Raw genomic sequence first — 23,581 nt, forward strand, 5'->3', positions numbered from 1 at the left:
TTGGATGACTGACATCTGACTTAGATGATTAAAACTGAGATAAAACCTAGGCAGCTAAAAAACTATCTGGTCGTTGAAGGATGCGCCAAGAAGGTTATCACTGCCAGTACTACTAAGATGGGATAAGAAAATGAAGACTACATGGACTAGAGTGTCAATTATCTTCTATCAATGTAATTGGATAGATAAAAATTCTACTCAACAGGAAGTGGTGGGAGAACACACATAAAAAAAATGCTTCTTGTATGCAAGTTTTCAGAGCCAGTGTTGCCTCCTTCCAGCAGAAGGGTTGAAGGAGAAGGAAGAGGGGTGAAGGAAAAGGACTGGAGACTTTTGGTAAGACTCCCTTAACCCGGGGTTCCGGGTAACTTTTCCACACTCTACCCCTTTTCCTAAACATCTCCAGTCCTTTTTCTTCACCCCTCTTCCTTCCCCTTCAGCCTTTCTGCTGCAAGAATGAGCCAATGGCTCCAAAAGCTTGCAAATGAGAACCTTTTTTTATATGTGTGTTCTCCTGCCGCCACTTGGTGAGTAGATTTTTTATCTACCCAATTACATTACATCGTCAAAAATTGTGTATTTTCATAATTATCTTAAACTATTCGATAAATAAAATATATACATAAAAATTTAAAAATGAACAACAGTTCAGAGGGAGAAAGTAGCTGGAAACCACTAACGGCACATACCACAGTGCGAGGTACTCCCCCCACTTCCATTCCAATGCAAAACATTGAGGTGAATTAAATTTTATTATAAAACGCACTTTTCTCCCAAAAAGTATGACTCTGTTACCGTATTTACTCGAATCTAAGCCGCACTCGAATCTAAGCCGCACGTGAAAAATGAGACTCGAAATAAAGGAAAAAAAAAATTCCCGAATCTAAGCCGCACCTGAATTTTGAGACTCTAAATTCAAGGGGAGAGAAAAGTTTTAGGCCGCATATCCAAATCGAAACAAAGTTGGTCCATTGTAATACGAGACACAATTTAGGTAGAATGAAAGACGATACAGCTACAGTAGTTAGGTTCGAGTCGTAAGCTTAGCAGTTAAGCTTTACCGGGTAGCCATTGCTATGCATCAGGCGCTCCGTCCGTATTTATACGTACCCTTCCTTTTTCACGTGTTTCGTCTGGTTTGAATCGATTGCTTATTTTGCTTTGATGTGATAAGTGCCGTTTTCTTTGTTATAGTGTTTACGTCACTAAGCTGAAATGCATTATTGTACTGTGTCATGCATTGTTTGTCGCACTCTGATAGTGCATGTTTGCGGCCTGTCGCCGCTCACGGCATGGCTTGCGTTTGTGCGTGCTACCGCCACTTACAATTTTTTAAAAAAAAAAGAGGAATCGTCTCATTAGCGAAACAATGGCAAGGGACTGCTATTTGTTGTTACTTACACTGCTGCTTTCTTTGATAATGATCAACAAGAACCAAATAACAGACTGTGTATGATAGAACATGTTCTGAACGAGAGTTAGGCGAAAATTTTGGTTGGTTGAGTGAGGTTTAAGGGACCAAACAGCTAGGTCATCAGTCCCTTGTTTCAAATATACTCCATTCCGCTAACGGGACATCTCAGAAAAGTCAGAACAATAAAACGGAAAAAGGGAAAAACGTAAAAGGGCAGTCACGTTGTCATTGGTAAAAACAAATGAGGGAAGTCGGCAAGAGAACGAACCCAACACTATGCTGAAGCAGCATAGGCAAGACCACCTGTGACTTAAAAGGTACAACTGCTATAATGCAGAAAATACGTATGGGAATAAAAAGACTAACCAAGCCTTAAAAAAGGGTAAAAAGAGTAAAAGGGGAAGAAAAGAGGATTCCGGTCAGGGAGGTGAATCGGGAATCTCTAAACACTGCCTACAGTGGGAGACACCCAAACACTCACCGCCCTGCCCCAACACCAGGGAGATTAAAAACCTTAAAACTGAGAATAAAAACCACTCTCCCGGAGGAAACCGAGAACCAGAGAGACCATCCGGGAATCGTCAGCCAACATCAAAGGTAAAGTGTGGGGGAGTCTGTACTTAGTACGCAGAGCCAAAAGAAGGGGGCATTCAACCAAAATGTGGGCCACTGACTGGAAGGCTCCACAACCACATAGCGGGGGTGGCTCATCACGCAAAAGAAAACCATGGGTCAGCCTGGTATGACCAATGCGGACACGACACAGTGTGGTCGAGTCCTTTCGGGAGAGGCGAAAGGAAGAACGCCATGGGCCTGGTGTCACCTTAATTGCACGAAGTTTATTAGACAGTGGAGTAGCCTCCCAAGAATTGGCCCATGACTGCGCGAAGTGGGATTTGATGTGAAGCCGTAAATCCGCTGCAGGAGGGGTTACAGGAAACGGGGGGTAAGTAACTGCTCCCCCAGCCAAACGATCAGCGAGCTCATTTCCCGGGATACCCACATGGCCAGGGACCCATAGGAAGTCAATGGAACAAGCAGCACGGTGAATATCAGCGAGATGGTCATGGATGGCAGAGACCAAGGGATGGCGCGAAAAACACCGGTCAATAGCAAGAAGGCCACTCATCGAGTCCGTACATAACAAAACGCGGTTGTGTTGGGATTGTTTAATAAAGGTAAGGGCCCGGGAAATTGCCATCAATTCCGCAGTAAACACCCCACATGTAGGTGGCAGCAGATGATTTTCCGTTCCAACAGAGGACGTGAAGGCATACCCAACATGATCAGCAGATTTAGAGCCATCAGTGTAAAAAACAACAGCATCCCGAAACTCCCATAAAATTTTGCGGAAAAAGGAACGAAACACCACCGGGGGGATGGAATCTTTCGGACTGCGGCGGAGATCCATCCGAATTCGAGGCCGAGGAACTAACCAAGGAGGGGTGGAGGGGAGGGAGCGAGGAAGACAGGACAAAGAAGGAAGTTGAAAATCACGGTAAAGAGACGCAAGGCGCAGCCCAACCGGTAAACCCGCCCGAGGGCGGGAGTCGGGTGGGCGACGTCCATGGTCTGGGAACAGGATAGAATAGGAAGGATGAGAGGGAGAAGAACGGATAGTGAGGGCATAAGACACCAGAAGCTGGGACCGCCGAACAGAAAGGGGTGGGATCCCAGCTTCAACCAGGAGACTATCAACAGGGCTAGTAGGGAAGGCACCGGTGGCCAAACGGATACCACGATGGTGGACTGGATCCAGCACGTGCAGTGTGGAAGGAGCAGCTGAACCATAAACTTGACAACCATAGTCCAAACGAGACAGAACTAGAGCACGATAAAGACGGAGGAGGAGAGAACGGTCCGCACCCCAAGAGGAGTGGGCAAGGAAGCGAAGGACATTGAGTTTACGGAAACATCCTACCTTCAGGAGTCTGATATGGGGCAACCAAGTGAGCTTGTTGTCGAAAAGAAGACCCAGGAAACGAAACTGTGAAACCACAGGCAATCGTTGTGCAGCGAGATAGAGCTCTGGATCAGGGTGGACCGTAGTACGGCGACAGAAGTGGACCACCCGCGATTTTAAAGGAGAGAATTGAAACCCGTGTGAGAGGGTCCATGCAGAGGCACGCCGTATAGCCACCTGGAGCTGCCGTTCTGCAGATGCCATCGAGGAGGAACTAACCCAAATGCAGAAATCATCCACATACAGGGCAGGGGCGACCAAGGGACCGACAGAGGCCACAAGTCCATTGATAGCAATGAGGAAAAGAAGGACACTCAAGACAGAACCCTGTGGGATGCCCGTCTCCTGGGTCCGCGGAGAACTAAAAGCAGTACCAACTCTAACTCTGAATGACCGATGGATCAGGAACTGGCGGATAAAATTCGGGAGTGGGCCCCGAAGACCCCACTGATGAAGGGTTAGTAAGATGTGATAGCGCCAGGCCGTGTCATAGGCCTTGCGAAGGTCAAAAAACACTGCAACCAAATGGCGGCGCTGGGAAAAAGCCTGCCGAACTGCGGATTCCAAGCGAAGTAAATGATCGATTGGAGATCGTCCCTCTCGAAAGCCACACTGGTAAGGGGACAATAGATCCCGAGATTCGAGGACCCAAGTGAGCCGACGGGCTACCATCCGTTCAAGTAACTTACAAACAACATTGGTCAAACTAATTGGCCGATAGCTGTCAACAGATAGGGGGTTCTTACCAGGCTTAAGGACAGGAACCACAATGCTATCCCTCCACTGAGAAGGGAAGTCACCCTGGAGCCAGATACGGTTAAACACCCGAAGAAGATGTTGCCGTTGTGGAGCACTGAGATGTTGAAGCAGTTGGTTATGAATGGAATCTGGGCCAGGGGCCGTATCATGAGAAGAAGATAGAGCAGAAAGAAATTCCCATTCAGTAAAAGGTTCGTTATAAGATTCTGACTCACAAGTGGTGAAACATAAGGTGAGAGCTTCAGCCTGCTGTTTGTGATGAAGGAAAGCAGCGGGATAGGAGGCTGACGCCGATGCCACTGCAAAATGGGTCGCAAGATGTTCGGCGATAACTAATGGGTCCGTACAAATGCCATCTGGGAGGTGAAGGCCTGGTAGGGTGGACTGCCGATGGCAACCTTGGAGAGAACGAAGTGTAGCCCATACCCGTGACAGAGGGACAGTGGAACCAAGGGAAGAAACGAATCGTTCCCAACATATCCGCTTGCTCTGTTTGATTAAATAACGGGCTTTAGCGCGAAGGCGTTTAAAAGTAGTAAGGCTGGCTACGGATGGGTGCCTCTTTAAGTGTTGCAAAGCTCAACGGCGATCACGGATGGCAATGGCAATGGCCGGACTCCACCACGGGACGTGCCGGTGACGAAATAGTCCAGATGAGCGCGGGACAGCAACGTTAGCAGCGCGAACAATCGCGTCAGACACGTCACGTAGGACGTCATCAATACAACCCGACAAAGAGGGAGAAAACTCGACCTGTGCAGTGTATAGAGGCCAATCGGCGCGGTGGAAAGACCAACGAGGTAACCTGTCCATCGGGGAGCGCGAAGGGAGCGTGAGAATCAACGGGAAATGGTCACTATCACAAAGGTCGTCGTGTGGCGACCAGTGTAGTGAAGGGAGGAGAGAGGGAGACGAAAGAGAAAGATCAATGGCAGAAAAGGTACCATGACCAGCACTGAAATGAGTAGGGGAGCCATCATTAAGAAGGCACAGGTCGTGGTCTGCAATAAATTGGTCTATAAGAAGACCTCGTCTAGATGGAAAGGCACTGCCCCACAAAGGATGATGAGCATTAAAATCCCCAAGGAGGAGGAAGGGAGGAGGAAGTTGCTGAAGAAGGGTGGTTAAGGCAGCAGGTGTAAGAGCCCTGTCAGGAGGGAGATAAAGATTGCAAACGGTGACTGCAGAGTCTAAGTGGACCCTAACAGCAACCGCTTCCAATGTAGTTTGGAGAGGAATCCACGTGCAAGCAATGTCGGTACGGACCAACGTACAAACGCCACCAGAAGCCCGCAAGGGTCCGACCCGATTGCGACAGAAAACACGGAACCCACGGAGGGTCGGTGAGTGAGCATCAGTAAAATGTGATTCCTGGAGAACCACACAAGCTGCAGAGTAGGACGAAAGAAGGGATTTCAATTCCGGAAGGTGTCGATAGTAGCCATTACAATTCCATTGGAGAACCACAGAACGATGGTTTAAATGAGGGCTGAACACGCTAAATCCAGTCATACTGCCGGGTCCCCACCCGTCACAGACAAGGAGGGGGCGACATCCATAAACGACAGGTCAGAATCCAGTTGTGAAGTCGGGGAAGGGACCTCCGGTGACACCAGAGGCTCTTTGTCCCGGGACTTATGTTTCTTCTTCTTTTCAGGCTGAGATCGAGGAGGGCTGTGTGGCATAAAGGAGCCAGCTGCAGCAAGATCAGGAACAGAAAGAGACCGGGCGACGTGGGGGCCGACAGACCGCGGCTCTCGCGGTCGCCGCGCGGCAGCAGACCTTTGACCTGGAAGGTGCCGGGAAGGGGCATCCCGGGAGAGGCGCCCTTGACCGGCAGACGCCGAAGGAGTGGGACACTTCTCCGGCTGGGGAGGGGGAGCAGCACCCAGAGGAGAAGGTGTGGGAGCCGCAGGGGAGAGGGGGAGGAGTGGGGTCCGGGATGGGGGTAAGGAAGGGGGGGGAAGGGGGGAAGATGTAACCAAGGCGTAACTTGATGTCATAGACACAGGGTGCAGTCGTGCATATTTCTTACGGGCCTCTGTGTAGCTTAAACGATCGAGGGACTTATACTCTTGTATCTTTTTTTCTTTCTTATAAACTGGGCAATCTGGTGAACGTGGAGAATGACTACCACGACAATTTACACATACAGGAGGGGGAACACAGGGACTCCCCTCATGGAGTGGACGTCCACAGTCACCACAGAGAGGGTCCTGGGAACAGCGAGAAGACATGTGGCCAAAACGCAAGCACTTAAAACACCGCATAGGAGGTGGGATGTACGGCTTCACATCACAGCGATAGACCATAATCTTAACTTTCTCAGGAAGGGTATCCCCTTCAAAGGCCAGGATAAAGGCACCAGTATCAATACGGTTATCTTTAGGACCCTTCTGAACACGCCGAACAAAGTGAACACCCCGCCGTGCGAGATTGTCCCGAAGTTCCTCATCAGTTTGAAGGATGAGGTCCCTGTGGAAAATCACACCTTGTACCATATTTAGAGACTGGTGAGGGGTAATAGACACAGGAATTGTGCCAAGATGGGTACAGGCACGAAGGGCCGCAGATTGGGCAGCTGAAGTAGTTTTAATCAGCAACGAACCCGACCGCATCTTGCTCAGGGAGTCCACTTCGCCAAACTTGTCTTCAATGTGTTCCACAAAGAATAAAGGCTTGACACTGGTGAAAGTATCTCCATCAGTCCTGGTGCAAACTAGATAACGGGGGAAAGGTTTTGCCCCTAGACGACGGGCCTGACCCTCTTCCCAGGGGGTAGCCATGGAAGGGAAGGCCGAAGGGGCAAGAGAAGCAGCACTTGAGGAATCAGTACCACGCAGAGAGACGGCCGCAGAACGGCCAGAGTTTTGGACCCTTATGCGTTTCATCTGCATAGCGTCCGCCCTGATACCACCCACTCCGATCAGGGGCTCTCCTCACGGGCGCCACCCAGCCACAGCAAGGGCCGTCTGGCACGGCGGCCATTGCCGGGAGTTCCGATGCTCCAGGATGACGAGCAACCACTCCAAGGCATGCATGAGGAGGTCACAGCTCAGGTATCAGAAGTGTGATCCCTGTGTGTTCAGGGGGCTCAACCAAAAGGGTACATAGCGACCCCACCACACGGGCTGGCTACCGTGCTGGCTATGCACCCTAGCATCAGACCACGACGTGAAAGAAAAGGTGGAATGTACTAGGAGGGCGCACGTCGGAGACACTAGGTAAGGTGCTCTTCCCCAAATGGCTCACACTACGGAAGAGAAATTTTGGAATGGAGGTCAAACCCCAGAGGGGGACCAAGGAATGCCAAAAAGAGGAGATAAGTACGCAACAAAGCCAGAGAGTTAAACCAACAGAACCAGGAGGATAGCGGGGCCAACATAAGCAAGGACACCAATAGTGGGAGAGGAGAGGGCGAGGGGAAAGGAGCATGGAGGGGAAAGGAGGGGAAGGAAAAGGAAATGCAGCCCGGGAGAGAAAGAAGGCTGCAATGGCTCGGGGCCCCGTGCTCGCCACGCACGTATCCACAAAAGAGTTGTGGACCCCCCTGGGGGGGCGAAAATTTTTCTCCGTTTGAAAATCTTTGCGGCGGCTTCTGTAGTACATCAAATTCTGCACAAAAATTAGTCATCTTAGATTTAAAAATCTAGTCAGTTGTCGTGCTTCATTTCTGACTGTATCACTATTAGGCATAAGAATAATACGAATATAAACATGACACGATACGTACATTCTTCCGCGTTTGCTGTCGTCTCACTCTAGTTTCGTAGTTTAATAGGCAGACAGGATTTAAATGAGATAGCAGCAAACACGAAGGAATACATGGCAAAATGTTTATATTCATATTATTCTTATGGTGAAGAGAATGCTGCATGTGATTCACATTTCATCAGGTTCCTATTAGCAACCATCTCTTCTCACAGGTAGGAAAAAATTCAGAACGTAGAGTTGGCCATTTGACAAACATCCCTAACAGTCTTGCCAGTCGGATTTTCGTAGTACACTGAAATTCTGCTACATTCGAAGATGAACAATACGGAATTTGTATTTACTTCGTTGGATAATGTATGAAAATTCAGTGATCGAAACTCGGGGCGGAGAAAAAAAAGCTCATCTTCCACCTTTTATTTAAATTTATTTACTGAGGCAGATGTTTTGGCACCAGTACTTACCTTCGTGCCTACAAAGCATGCCTGTGTAGCGCTACATATATTCGACGGCAGAAGTTAGTTGTGGCGGCACCTACGAACATTTTTGCTGAACTTCCACGTGCTTTGCACTCGATTCTAAGCCGCAGGCAGATTTTTGGATTACAAAAAACGGAAAAAAGTGCGGCTTAGATTCGAGTAAATACAGTAGCTGCTATCCCATCATCTACAAGTATATGGGGTAGGGAGGGAGACAAGGCAACAGCTCGTCTCAGATCACCCAGCGGGGCACTCGCTGTGAAAATGTGGGCGAGCCTAAGGAAGACTACCACAGCTGTATTAGGGAAGTCTTCTTGATATAAAAGGAACTCGTAGTTAAATCTGATGTACATAGCTGCCACAACATGGTGGCATCTTTCCAAGAGGCTTGGAGAAAAGTATTCCATGCCTCGGTGGTCGCCTTGAGTGTCCTCAGCTTGTTGAGATAATGGTAGCCTGCCATTTCAAATCACAGGTTTTCAAAACCTGACGTCACAGTAGAAATCGTAGGACTGACACCAGTACTCCAAGTTAGTCCCATGTGGTCAGTTTTTTAGCTAATTTGTCAGGGAGTTCATTTCTTAAAATGCCCATGTGTCTCAGTGTTCAGAGGAATGTTACAGTGGAGTCAGAACTGTGAAGGTCAACTAACAGGTCTTGAATGTTAGTGGCCAATACGTTTATGGGTTAGCACTAAGATATCCTTTTAAGTAGCTCATGGAGTTTCTGTAAACCATGAAGTCAGTGGTGAGAGTTTTAATGTACTGCAAAGCCCATGACATGGTGACCAACTCTGCAGGGTATACACTGCATGCACTTGGCAGAAAATACTTCTTGTGGCCCATTGTGTGCACAAAAGCTTAGTCAAAAATATCTACTTTCAATTCATCTTTGTAGATGAACGTCGAATTTGGCTAGTCATGTATAACTGAATGGAATAGGTGTTTGAGAACGGTGGAATCAGAATTTTCCTCGGTGCTACAGGCGAGGTCCAACCAAATTATAGGACTGGGTAGACACCAGGACAGCATGCTGAGAGGAAACTACATACCCAGACTGGAAGGGACAGCTGGGCTTCTGACTGGTTCGATGCAGCCAACCACGAGTTCCTCTCCTGCACTAACCTTTTTATCTCTCAGTAGCAATGGCAATATACGTCCTCAATTATTTGCTGGATGTATTACAGTCTCTGTCTTCACCTACACTTTTCACCCTCTTACAGCTCCCTCTAGTACCATGAAAGTTATTCCGTGATATCTGAACAGATACCCCATCATCCCTGTCCCCCCTCCATGTCAGTGTTTTCTATATATTCCACTCCTTGCCAATTCTGCAGAGAACCTCCTCACATCTTACATTATCAGTCCACCTAATGCTCAAGAGTCTTCTGTAGCACCACATCCCAAATGCTTCAAATCTCTTCTGTTGAAGTTTTTCCACACCTCATCTTCGACTACCAATACAATGCTGTGCTCTAAGGATACACAATCTCAGAAATTTCTCCCTCAAATTAAAGCCTATGATTGATACTAGTAGACTTCTTTTGGCCAGGAATTGGTTTCTGCCAGTGCTAGTCTGCTTATGTCCTCCTAGCTCCATCCGTCATGGGTTACTTTGCTTTCTAGGTGGCAGAATTCTTTAACTTCATTTACTTCCTGATCAATTTTGACATTTAGTTTTTGCTGTTCTCACTTCTGGTACTTCTTATTACTTTCGTCTTTCTTTCATTTACTCTCAATCCTTATTCTGTACTCACTAGACTGTTCATTCCATTCAAGAGAGACTATTATTCTTCTTCATTGTCACTAAAGATAGCAACATAAGCAGCAAATATCATTGGCATCCTTTCACCTCCCATTTAAATCCCACTTTTGAACCTTTCTTTTATTTCTTTCATTGCTTGTTTGATGTACAGATTGAACAGTAATGGCGGAAGACTGCATCCCTGTCTTACTCCATTTTTAATCCAAACACTTTGTTCTTGGTCTTGCACTCTTATTGTCCCCACTTGGTTCTTGTACATATTGTACATTGCCTATCTTTCCGTATTACTTGCTACTATTTTTCTCAGAATTGCAAACATCCTGCACCATTTTACACTGTTAAGCACTTTTTCCAGGTCAACAAATCCTACAAATGTGTCTTGATATTTCTTCAGTCTTACTTTCATCATCAACAGCAACGTCAGAACGGTCTCTCTTGTGCCTTCACCTTACCTAAAGTAAAAAGTAAAACTGATCGCCTAACAGATCCTCAGTTGTCTTTTCCATTCTTCTGCATATTAATCTTGTCAGCAACTTTGATGCATGAGAGATTAAACTGATTGTGCAATAATTGTTGCTTTGTCGTTTCTTGCAATCTTTGAAATTGTGAGGATAGCATTTTTCTGAAAGTCTGATGGTATATTACCCATCTCATACATAGTTCGCTAAGAGTTACTAGCATCTGGCCCTCAGTGGGGGGATATCAGCTTCTGTCAGGAAGTTGTCTACAGGGCTCACATGAAAGGCTCCATCTGCCAATCATACACCACTGTGGTGGAGAGTCTAACAAGCTCAGTACCAATGGTGCTGCAGGCCCTTAGGCAACATACACAGTCCTGGAGGGATAGATTCAAAGCTTTGTAGAATCACTGAAGGACTCTGCTGTCTGTACAGCAGGAGGTGCTGCTGACAAATCTGAGGGTATCAAGTTTCCTCAAGCAGTTTGCTTTGAGCTGGCATACAATTGGTAACCACGTAACTTAGTGTCAAGTAAGAGGGCCAAAACTTTGAAAGTTTCAACAACTAGTTGCTGAAGTAAAGTTCTGGGTGTGAATGCATACTCCTGAGTTGACAAAAGTGTGCGACATGAATTTTAATGGGAGAAAACTGATATCCATGATCCAGGGTCCTGTTGTGCACCTTCTTTGTGGTCTTCTGAAGTAGGCTCTCTGTGATTCACAATGGTTTGGTTTGTTTTGTTTTAAGGTGCAAAAACAACTAGGCTCATACATGCCCATGTCAGAATTGTAGAACATGAAGACGAAGAAAGGAGTTAAAAATGACTACACGTTAATCCCATGTGACGGGACAGAAGACAGCTAAAAACAGGGATGTAGAGATGGTCTATAAAATACGGAGGTCATGAACTAAAAATTAGATGGCCTTCACAGCATATTGATATGACAGATACAAAGTAAAATGCTGTCGACAGCCCACGTATCATTTGCTAAAACGGCCGATAAGGAAATAGTGGGCTGTCAAAGGTTCAGCACAATGAGCACAAAGTGGTGGGGGAACAGCACTTAACAAATGGTGATGGCTAGAAAGACAGTGTCTGATACACAACCTAGCTAAAATGATGATCTCACAGTGAGAGGGACAAGAGGAGGTCCTGCAAGATGCTGGGAGAGGCTTAATAACCCAGATCTTGTTCTCTAGAAGGGAGGTCCTCAGGTGATGCCAAAGTGACTCCTCCTGCTGACAGAAGGCAACATAGAGATCATTGGGAGGGAATGTAAGAACATGCAGGCTGAGGTACGAGGACTGCAGCCTTGGCACACTGTCAGCGGCCTCATTTTCTGTCACACAGACATGACCAGGAACACACACAAAACGTCACAGTGGCTCCATCAAGAGTGAGCAAGTGACAATTTTCCTGGACCTGTTGCACTAAGGGATGGGCGGTGTACAGCACACAGAGGCTTTGAAGGGCACTGAGAGAGTCAGAGTAGATGATGCAATTGAAAATCCTGTGTTGCTGGATGTATTGCCTGGTAATACAGGGCAAAGAACTCTGCTGTAAATTCTGAGCAGTGTCCCGGAAGTCAATACTGAAAAACATCGGTGCTAATGATGATGGCACACCCAACACCATGGTCAGTCCGAGAGCCATCAGTGTACACAAAGGTACTATCGCAAAGTTCCGTGCAAAGTTCGTGAAAATGAAGGTGATAGAGCGAGGCTGGAGTAGTGTCCTTAGGAAGCAAATGAAGGTCAAGATGAGCATGGTCACCACACGAAACTAAGGTGGTGAAGGGTTCACACCCACCAGGGAAGTTGCAGGTAGTGTGAAGTTAAGCTGCTAGAGCAAGAGCTGAAAGCGAACTCCAGGAGGTGACAGAAGAGGGACACACACCCCATACTGTCAATCAAAGGAGTCATCGAAGAAGGAGGCATAGGATGGGTGGACATGTATGGCAGACAAACGGCATGCATATCTGCTGAGGAAAAAGTCCCTGTGATAGGACAGCAGTGGTTTGGCAGTTTCTGCATACAGACTCTCAACTAGGGTAGTGTGAAAGGAATCAGTGGCCAAGCATATGCTGTGATGGTGGATAGTATTGAGACAGCATAGGAGTGTCTGATGTGCAGATGCATAAACAAATCACCCGTAGTCTAGTTTCGAATAGACAAGGGACCAGTACAAATGGAGGAAGGTGGTTCGGTCTGCTCCCCAGGAAGTAGGATTGTGGACATGTAAGACACTGAGGGACCACATACAGCGGGCTGCCAGATAAGACGCATGGGAGGATCAAGAAAATTTCTTATTGGGCATGAGCCCCAGAAATTTTGCAGTTTCAATGAATGGGAGAGCAACAGGCCCAAGATGTCAATGTGGTGAAAGAAAACAATTGCTCCCTCAGATATCCATACAAGAGTTTTGTCAATGGAAAAACGAAAGCCACTGTTGATGCTCCATGAGTGAAGACAATCGAGACATCACTGAAGACGCCACTCAATGTGACAAATCCATGGAGAACTGCAACAGATGGCTAAATTGTCAATGAAAAGAGAGCCAGAGATGCCCCGGGGGAGACAAGCCATTATAGGGCTAATGGCGATAGCAAAGAGGATGACGCTCAGGACGGAACCCTGAAGCACAGTTTTCCTACAAAGGGTGTCCGACAAGGCAGAACTCACACATACCTTGAAAACTCGTTCTTTTAAAAATTCCTGAAGGAAATGGGGCATGTGGCCATGGAAGCCTCACGTGTAGAAGTACGGAGAATACCAGTCCCCCCAGTGTCATAGGCTTTCTCCAACTCTAAAGACATGGCCACAGTTTGGGATTTCTGCAAGAAGCCATTCATGACATGGGTGGACAAATTGCAGCGATGTGTTGGGGGAGAGAGGGGGGAGTCAAAACAGACCAAGAAGAAATGCGAGAGCTCGAAGTGGCTGCGAGAACGCAATTTTGTTTCTGGGAAGCAGAGAACAAGAAGACGCTGTGATTTGAGGAGCGGCCGTAAGGCCATGAACGTTCCATCGGAGGAGAGTTATAACGAGGTAGGGGGATGAAGGAAAAAAATGAAGGCTTGTCACCTCAGCGGCCGCTGAGTGCTGGCCTTCGAAGACTCACTGCAACAGGGCACAGAGACTTTAGGGTCTTGCTTCATGAGATCTACAGAGGCATCAGCATTCCGTTTCTGTTGATCTGCGGAGTCCAAGGCAGAAACACAGCTGGCGGTGTGCATCGGTGACATGGAGGTTGGCTGGCTGAAGATATCACGGGGCGACACCGTCGAAGATAATTTCCAAGTCAGCGAAGGAAAAGTCCATTTGCCTTTGTTTGACTTCTTGGAGACTTTTCTGTTGGCAAAGGGAGACTCAGATGTTTGTTGGCTGGAGGGATGTATGAACTTTTTGTGGAAGAATTCCTTCTGTCCTTTCTGGCCTGCCAGTTGTGTAGTAGGTGACTACACCCTGGGAGGCACATGTTTGGTAGCTTGTTGCACAGCTAGACGAGGAAACGACTATACTACCATGACACTGGGCAATTTCACAACCGCAGTGCTGAATTTGAGATCACGTGTCTGTGTGGCCATGTCCTTCATGGAATGAGATGTAGCAAGAACAGTAAAGTAAATGCCAGACAGTAGAATGCAGGGTTTGCGACTAGCCAATAACTTGTGAGCAACTGGGTAAGGTACTTTGTCCTTTACCTTTGCCCTGGACAGCCCGCTCATCAAGATACAAAGGACAATCTCAAGAGGAGATGACATGGTCGCCATTGCAGCTCATACAGCAGGGAGGAGGAGGAGGAGGCGGCAGACAATCGCCCTTGTGCAATGACATCCTGGTCAGAGAGTTACATTAGGATCTCTGCCTCAATCAGACCATCGAGCAGCCTAGTGTAAATAACATCACGGGAAGAATTCAGAGCAGGATTTCACAGGGCCAGCAATTACATCAATTTCTCAATAAGAAATAGATTTACTGTTGCAAAGGATTGACTGTCTTCAGTAAGTGAAACTACAAGGAACTGTGGTGCAGCTGGGAGGGTCTTTGAATCGGGACCTTCATTCCGTTTACACTTGGTAGACAATGACTGCCAACAGAATGATTGGCTCATTGCAAGAAAATCCCCATGATTGCCAGTGTCTCTGATGGTGCACTCCTTTCAATTGCCCTCCCCCCTCTGAGGGGTGCTCACCCGCCTTAGGTGATTGTTCACACCTCAGGTCACACCTCAGGTCACACCTCCAAAACACCTGACAGAGGGTCCAATTGGCAGTTTTGGAAGGTGGCAGCTCAGGCAATTACCCCTCCCTGAGCCTGGCCTGCACCAGGGGGTACATGCAAACCCTACCTGTCAACCCGGGACTGGGAATTACACGTTACCCAGTCAACTGTTATGCATCAGACACATGAGCCAGCCTTCAAGAGTGCACAGGGAGGAAGAAGAAAAAGAGGAACCTCAAGCGCCAACATGTAGGAAGGATAGGAGAAGGTGAACAAAGAAAGAAAAAGTAACAAAAAATAATGGTGAGACTGTTCTGATTTCAGCAACTGAAAATGCAGAACACATTCCGAAAAACACCCAGGCATGTTCCCCGAGGGGAGGGAAAAAGAATAGCAAGAGGATAGACATGCAGCACAGAAGGGAAGAGATGCTGCAAAGGTTGGAGCCCCATGGTAGCCAAGCACGAACCTGCCAAAGAGCGGCAAGCTTCCTGGGGGGAAAGCGGGGGGAGGGTTCACAATGGTGGAGAACTGAAATACAGGTGAATATTATTATCTACATCAATGACAGTTAGACCACCATGGGTCAAACTGCAGTCATTGTGCAACTGACAGCAGTTATGCTAAGAACCAATCCCTGACCCACCCCAGATACCTGTACTGTTAGTTGCTGAGGGTTGAACCTATCCAGACCTAGACTCACAGGGATATGAAATTCTGGATAAAAGTGGGTAGAGAGCAGAAGCTCCACTCGTGCAGTGTATCCAAGATGTGAGGGAGTCAAGTCATACCATATGCCTTCTGTAGGACAAAGAACACAGCAATCAATTGTCAGTGATTCACAAAACCATCACACACTGCAGATTACAGACTAATCAGTTGGTCTATGAAGAACTGGAATGGCAAAAAGTCACTTTGAAATTGCAATATATATTCTCTGGTTTTCATGACCAACACAGTTATTGGTTGAAAACTCCTCTGAATAATTTGCACAGCCTCTTTATTAAAGAGATTGGTCAATAATTATTCAAAATTTGAGGGTCTTTTCCCCATTTTAGGATACAAATAATAATACCATCCCGCCAGACGGAGGGACCCCCCCCCCCTTTCCCCACCATATATGATTGATAAACCAGAGGATGTTTGTCATCCGGAGATTGATAAGATGCTTATGCATTTGGTTGTGGATTTCGGCAAACTCTGCCACAAAAGATTCAGCAATGCCCGCATGAACAGTACAGATGTTGACATTGAGGAAGATGCCAGGAACTACAGTTGATAGTTGGTGGCCCAAATGCGGTGGAGTTACGTCCATCCTTGACACAGTGGAGTGTATAATCCCATAGATGATACATACTGTTCCCAACACTCCTCCTCTCTCTTTCTTATTAAATATTGTGCCCTCGTTCAAAGTCTCTTGAATGCTTTTAAATGTACTGTAGCAGGATGGCACTTATGTTGGTGAAATGCTCTGCGACACTGACAGCTATAGCTAATTCTTCAGACCACCTTGGCACCGATGCTCATCAGAAAGAGCCTAACAATAGTGTTTCACTGCTTCGGCAACATATATAATTGTGTGTATAGCATCTTTTACAACTTGTTCTGTATCCTTCTCTTGAATGCTTTCAAAAGTTACTTTGGAGGTGAAAGCTTGCCAGTTGGATTTCCAAATAGACCAACATGGTGCATGTTCCATTTGTCAATTGTCTGCTACATGGTGCCTACTGGTTGAATGCCCGCCAGAGGAGATAGACCTCTATAGCTAACAGAGAACGCTGCGACCACACTGCGCTCACATGACAAGTGCGCCACCATCTCACCACGCGAGTGCACTGGCCAACACTGTTCCACGCACGGCAGCCACATGGTGCACAGCCAGTCAGTTCAATGCTCACACCTGATACCTATGGATCAACCTTCACTGTAGTATAAGTGTAGGATAACTACCTAGCATGTTACCTAGTTACTCTCTCTCTGGTTGCATCTTTGATTTGTCTATCTGATGCTCTTGATTTTGTTGTCATTGTTGTGGTGACTGCTTTACATGGAGCCTCATTGTCCTAGGATTGTTTGTCCTTGTCCTGGTCTGTTGTCCTGTCTACAGTCCACCTGTCACATTTCATTCTCAGTATTGTTGGCTTGGGTTACTCTTTCACAGCAGCTCTCCCACCTGGCGACTCCCTCTGTTTCTGCATTCATCGATGTGCGCACCAACATCTGGCTACCGCAGATATAGCAGATGGGTCACAAAAGAGAGTGATAGGAAGGTGGTCACTGTCACAGAGGTCATCATGGATGGACCACTGGATTAAGGGTGAAATGCTTGGGCTGCAGACTGTAGTATCTATGGCCGAGTATGCTCCATGGGCCATAATCAATTGTGTTGCAGCCCCAGTGTTAAGGAGGCAGACTTCCAGTTCTGAAATTAACTGCACTATTACTTGCTGCCTGCTAGATGTGGTTTGACTGCCCTGCAGAGGGTTGTGGGCACTGATGAGATCCCCAGTGGGAGCAAGTGTGGAGGCAGCTGTTCCACAAGCTGCACGAGCTAATGATATGGAATAGATCTGCCTTGAGTGGGCAGATATTACATACTCTTACCCAAACTGACTGGTTGTCTTGAATTGCCACAGTTTCTAATGCAATGGTTAACAACACATGCTCACTTAAAGTGTAAGAGCTTGTGAGTGTGCTCATAAAAATTACTGCCAACAAAGATGGATTTTGATGTAAACTGGATACATAACAGGTATCTTGTTCATACTTAAAGATGACAAAATAGAACATTTACGAAAATAACAAATGTTATCCACATCAAATGCACCAACCAGTAACAGCACATAGCTTATAAAGATAATAGTGGAAAAACTGTGGCATTTGCATGTGCTTTTCAGCAGATACTGGTAACAGTGTCATGTGGGTGTTTGAGTTGGATACTACACTTGCCACGACCTCTGTGATTCCGTAATTTACTTGCCCGTGTACCAAAATTACTTTGCACGGTTTATATTTCTTACGCCATTTAAGATGTTATATCTAAAAACACAGATGATGTGACTTACTGAACGAAAGTGCTGGCAGATCGATAGACACACAAACATACACACGAAATTCAAGCTTTCGCAACAAACTGTTGCCTCATCAGGAAAGAGGGAAGGAGAGGGAAAGACGAAAGGATGTGGGTTTTAAGGGAGTGTCTGTGTATGTGCGGATAGGGGGTGTGTGTGTGTGTGTGTGTGTGTGTGTGTGTGTGTGTGTGTGTGTGTGTGTGTGTGTGTGTGTGCGCGCGCGCGCGCGCGTGTATACCTGTCCTTTTCCCCCACTAAGGTAAGTCTTTCCGCTCCCGGGATTGGAATGACTCCTTACCCTCTCCCTTAAAACCTACATCCTTTCGTCTTTCCCTCTCCTTCCCTCTTTCCTGATGAAGCAACAGTTTGTTGCGAAAGCTTGAATTTCGTGTGTATGTTTGTGTTTGTTTGTGTGTCTATCGACCTGCCAGCACTTTCGTTCGGTATGCCACAATATCTGTGTTTTTAGATACATTTTTCCCACGTGGAATGTTTCCCTCTATTATATTCATATCATTAATTTAAGATGTTATGTTAGATAATAATTCATTGAAAGTGTAGGGTTGAAGAAAATTAAAGCAATTGGTTCTGTACAGTTTATTTGGATAGAACATGAACTAAAAATAATACAATGATACGTAACATGACCTCTAAGCCTATACATGTACGCACTTCCCCATGAGCATTTAGGCTTATTTGTGAGTTACTTTAAGTAGCTTAAGACTATTCTTTCTGATTAATGAGAAAGAGGTATCATTTTTCCTATGTACAAATAAATGCTTTGGATTTTTTGCAAACAAAAAGCAACAACTCTTACACATTACTAATTTGGCACAGTCATTCATGAGCAAGCAAACCATGTTGCTTCTCACCCCGTATGTGCTTTCAATAACACACTTACCAAAATTATGTCTAAAACTCTAAGCACAAACATTGGGGAAAAGCATTTTGTTTGAGTCATATCTCTTCCACTGTAAATGTAAGTTGACAACTTCATGCTCATTATTATATGTTGCCAGAGCCAATTCACATTTTTTATGTTCCAACCCACTGAATGCCCAGCCCATAATATAATTCCTGGCATTTGTTTCAACAGGTCTACCTTCATTGATACTGTTATCAGCATATAGAGATAAATAAACATTGTCTTCAGCAGGCAAATCACACACAGACGCAATGAAAGGCAGTTTTTTCAGTTCATTAATTTTACTAGGAATGCTGCTGCTTCTACCTCCTATTTACTGTTTTGAGGAGGAGTTGCTGTTTGTAGTAATAATAGCCATATATAGCACATGTACTCCGCTTCCAACCATTTCATAGTTCTATAAAGTAAGGGGACGCATCGGATAAGCCTTCTGAGTCTCAATGTAAATCAGCTGTTCACTCCCAGTTTTATTTTCCAGCTCAAGCTGCTAGAAGATGCTTGGGATAACTGTCATACATTTTAGGGAAGAGTTTCCACAGTTAAGTTTATAAGCTATTTGGTAACAGTACCTTCATTTTCAGAAGTGTCAGCCATTTCCATAAAAAATAGGTCCTCACCTATAGCCCTTAGAAGCAGGAGTTAAAGAATGTGCTGATATACCGGCTACAACCTCTATGAACAGGAAATTTCCTGTCTGCTTAATCCACAAGCAGACTCCACTGTTTCTTCTTCAAGTAACCTCCCTGTATCCAGAGATGAGGTACATCCAATGCAGAATCCTATCCTAAGCTCTCAAAGCGCTATTGTGTTGCCCACCCAAACTATATAACATCCTAGCCTGTCTATCAGTCCTGCTCCCAATTCCTTACACCTCAAACATCAATCTCTTGTTCCATTTAAACTTTTAGTCATCTATTAATTACAACACTTATGTAAGTAACTTCGTGAATTCTGCTGGGTCTTAAATCACAACTGCTGAAATAACATGACCACCAGCCTTGGCCACAGGAAGCTCTACAGTTCTCTCACTTTTAATTAAAACATCTAAATTCATATGTAACCAAGACTCTGGCACCTGACTGCTTGGTATTAGTTCTGAGAAACAATGAAATAGTGAAACTAACTCGGTATACATGCCAATAGAAATAAGGTATTTGGTAAATAAGCAGACCCTGACTACATTTAAGGTTCATTTAGATGATGGCGACTAGTTTGAGAATATTCAATTGACAAGAAAGTTTATGACTTCTAGTTACTCTCTCCACTATTTTTAATAAGCCCAGAGAAAACTACAACTAGATTCAATGAAGTGTGTGACTGAGAGATGGTGATAAGAGTGTTTGATTAGTGTTTCATTTCTGCTGCAGAAGTCAGGCTCTGATATAATAAAAAAATGTTCAACAATGTAGGAAAAGGTAGACTGCTACTTACTGTAAAGACGACATGTTAAGTTGCAGATGGTCACAATTTTGACACTTCATAAGTGAAAAGCGATTCAGCCAGGTCTTAAAAGAAATGTAAAGTAAAAAGAATGATTCTACAATAATCACATCTGAAAACAAGATTAAGCCATGCAGAAGACATAATAGTGTGTGTAACAGCAACAAACAGGATGTAGTCACCTGCATGATACACAGTGCGACACTTTCCTTAATGGTAAGGTACAGGAAATAAAGAGGACCAATACTCATAACATAGCCACTGGTAATAAGTATTTTGTGCAAAATATTACAGAGACAGTAAGTCCATTCAGTTTTAGACTGATTAAAGTGCTAGATGAATCTAATATGTTGAAAGATATTTACAGCTTCAGTAGTAATATTTATGGATTGAATACACCAATGTTAAAATCATTTCATCTAGCAGGACTAATGACACATGTAGGCCCTACATGGTTGACTTACCTTCTGATGGTCAATGACATGCATCTGCTTTACATCAGGAGCATACATGACAGGTTCAGCCCCTTTCCTTGTAATATGGGCCAGTACAGCAGTTGCTTCATGGATTTCTGAGCCATCATAGACACCACAACCAGACAAGACCTGCACAAAAGTTCACCACAGTGCTGATCTAGTTTGTACAACAGAACCTCTTAAAGATAAATAAAAGGAATGTAAACTGTGTTCCAGAATTTACAATACAAAATTCAGATTTTTTTTTTTTTTTTAATTACTGCCCCGAGGGTGGTAACTTTTTAGGGGCTGACGATTTGCTTGAAATGGACAGGTACTAAGACAGAAAGCAAACAAATGGTAAATTTCAGGACAAATATAAATCAAGATTTTAAAACCATTACATTAAAATAAAAATACAACTAATTATGACTGTGGTATATAAATTTTTATTTGCAGCTTTTCTTCCCAGAAACAAACACAGAAAGGAAAATATATTGACAGAGGTATATTTTCAGGCATTTACTGATTATCCTCCACATAAATAAAGCAAATGATATGTTGAGAGCACAGCAATTACGTACATGTAGTTCATGAATTGTGAAAAGCACCTGGCTCTGTACTATGCCAAACACTAATTAACGAGAGTACAATCACATGGGGTTTCAAACAGAATTTATGACTGGACCGAGGAATTTTTGACAAGTAGAATGCAGCATAAGTTGGATGTAAAATTATCGGCAGACATAGAAGTAAATTCAGACGTGCCTCTGGGTAATATATGGAAACACTTGCTATTCATGGTGTCTATTACTGCCCTTGGCAAGAATATTAATAACAACTTCAGACTGTTTGCAGATGCAGTTATTGCTAACAAAGTGCTACCAAAAAAAGCTACACGAATATTCAGTCCAATCTTGATAAGATTAAGTGGTGCAAAGATTGAGAATTTGCTTTGTATGTCAAGAAATTTAAAACTTTGCACTTACCAAAATGAAAAAAAAATGGTATCCTATGACTACAACAATATCTATGAGCCACAGCTGGAATCAGTCAACAAATACCTGGTATAACAATCTGAGGACATGGAATAGAACAAAAACATAGGCTCAATTGTAAGTGAATCAGGTGCCGCACTTCAGTATATAGGGAGATTGCTTAGGAAACACTTGTCCAGCTCATCCTATAATATTCCTCAATATTCAAGTGTGGGGAACCCATACAAAAACAGGACTACTAATGGGTACTGACTCAGCTAATACAGATATGTCAGCATGTTTTCAAATGGTGAGAAGTGGCATAATCACTGTTCCAAAAATGGATGATGATGATGATATAATAATAATAATAATAATAATAATAATAATAATAACAATAATTTGCAATGCAACTATGGAGTAAATCACTACCACAAAACAAAATGGTAATTAGTTTGAATGAGTGAAGTGACTCAGTGGTTAACACACTGCACTCTCATTCTGGAGGGCAACTGTTCAAATTCCCGTCTGGCCTTCAAGATTACAATGGTTTCCCTAAACTGCTTAAATCAAATGCAGGGATAGTTTCTGCTGCCAATATCCTTCCCCCAATTCAAGCATTTGTTACATCTCTAACCACCACGTCACTAGGATGTTAAACCCTAATCTTCCTTTTAATTTGTTTAGTACTTATCTAATTCACGCCAGAAAATTGACGGCATCTGCTTCACTATTCCACTCCAGAATTTGAATCAGATTTATGAAGATTTGTAATGATAGCACCCATAAGAGTGCCCCTGCTAATTTCTCATCGTTTATCTTCTGCTTTATGTCCCTTCAGTTTGTCCTTGCAGAGACTGAGAATTTGCTTTAAATGTTAAGAAATGTACAAATTTGCACTAACAAAATGAGAATGTGTCTATGATGTTCCTGATTGCTTTGTAGGATCAGCTGAACTTACTTGGCTTTGTCTCACAACATAATAGTGTGGAATGTGATATCACACAAGCACTAACAGAAATCAACAACAACACTGACAATATTTCTCTTGTGAGTGTATTAGTTCTTTTGAAATGTTTGTTACTGTGACAAGACTGATCTGTTGTACACACTGAGGTCTAGGGTAAGCCGGACTGTGACACTTTGGTTGAACGCTGGTGAAGCCTTATCATAAACTTAAGTTAATCCACTATTTTAAACGTGTTTTTCTCCATTACATAATTTTACCTTTACCCATGTCAATTCAAGTGAGACTGTAATGACATATGACATGTCATATGGTATAATATTCTGCAGCATTGCAACAAAGGCGAAAAAAGTATTTATTCTACAGAAGCAAGCAATATGACTATTCTACATTTAATTTACATCCAAACTCCTGAAACCACAAAAGTGCATGGCAGAGGGTGTTTTATATCAAATACCATGCATTGGGGTTTCCTCCTGTTCCATTCAAAGTATGGAACCTCCATGCACAACATAAATATAGAGGAGCACTTGTCACACCAAATAGAAGTTTATTGTATAGATACAACTGAAAACAGATGTCCAGCACTCCTTGTTTCCTCAGTCCAGTCACAAAAATATATTTTAATATTCTAGATGAACTTATTATCATCAAAAAGCATCAGTGTCAAATGTTTTTTGAAAGTAAAGAAATAGTGCCTCTACCTGACTGTCTTGATACACGTCTTTCCGGATACTGTGTGTGGAAAGAGAGTTGGGCTTTGCCTGACAAGATTACAATCCATGCTGGTTGACATGGAGAAGACAAATTCTGTTTGAGATGTCATGTTTTAGGTCAGAATATGTTATAAGAACCCACAAAAGACTGATGTCTTTGCAATTTTATGAGAGCTTTTTTGAGTCACTTCTGCTACCCTTCTTGTAGATGGATGTGATCTGTGCTTTCTTCAAGCAATTGAATACACATTTTTTGGG

General features: G+C 44.4%; 1 protein-coding gene across 2 annotated transcripts in view; it reads right to left on the bottom strand.

Moving 5' to 3' along the window:
- Positions 1–23,581, bottom strand: part of LOC126259668 (ES1 protein homolog, mitochondrial-like) — a 78,714-nt gene that overhangs the window by 49,437 nt on the left and 5,696 nt on the right. For both annotated transcript variants that reach the window (XM_049956610.1, XM_049956611.1), the window contains exon 3: positions 20,673–20,813. In XM_049956610.1, the coding sequence (XP_049812567.1) occupies positions 20,673–20,813 (141 nt within the window). The remainder of the gene's footprint in view (positions 1–20,672; positions 20,814–23,581) is intronic.

Source organism: Schistocerca nitens, chromosome 5 (genome assembly GCF_023898315.1).
Source record: "Schistocerca nitens isolate TAMUIC-IGC-003100 chromosome 5, iqSchNite1.1, whole genome shotgun sequence".
Lineage (NCBI taxonomy): Eukaryota > Metazoa > Arthropoda > Insecta > Orthoptera > Acrididae > Schistocerca > Schistocerca nitens.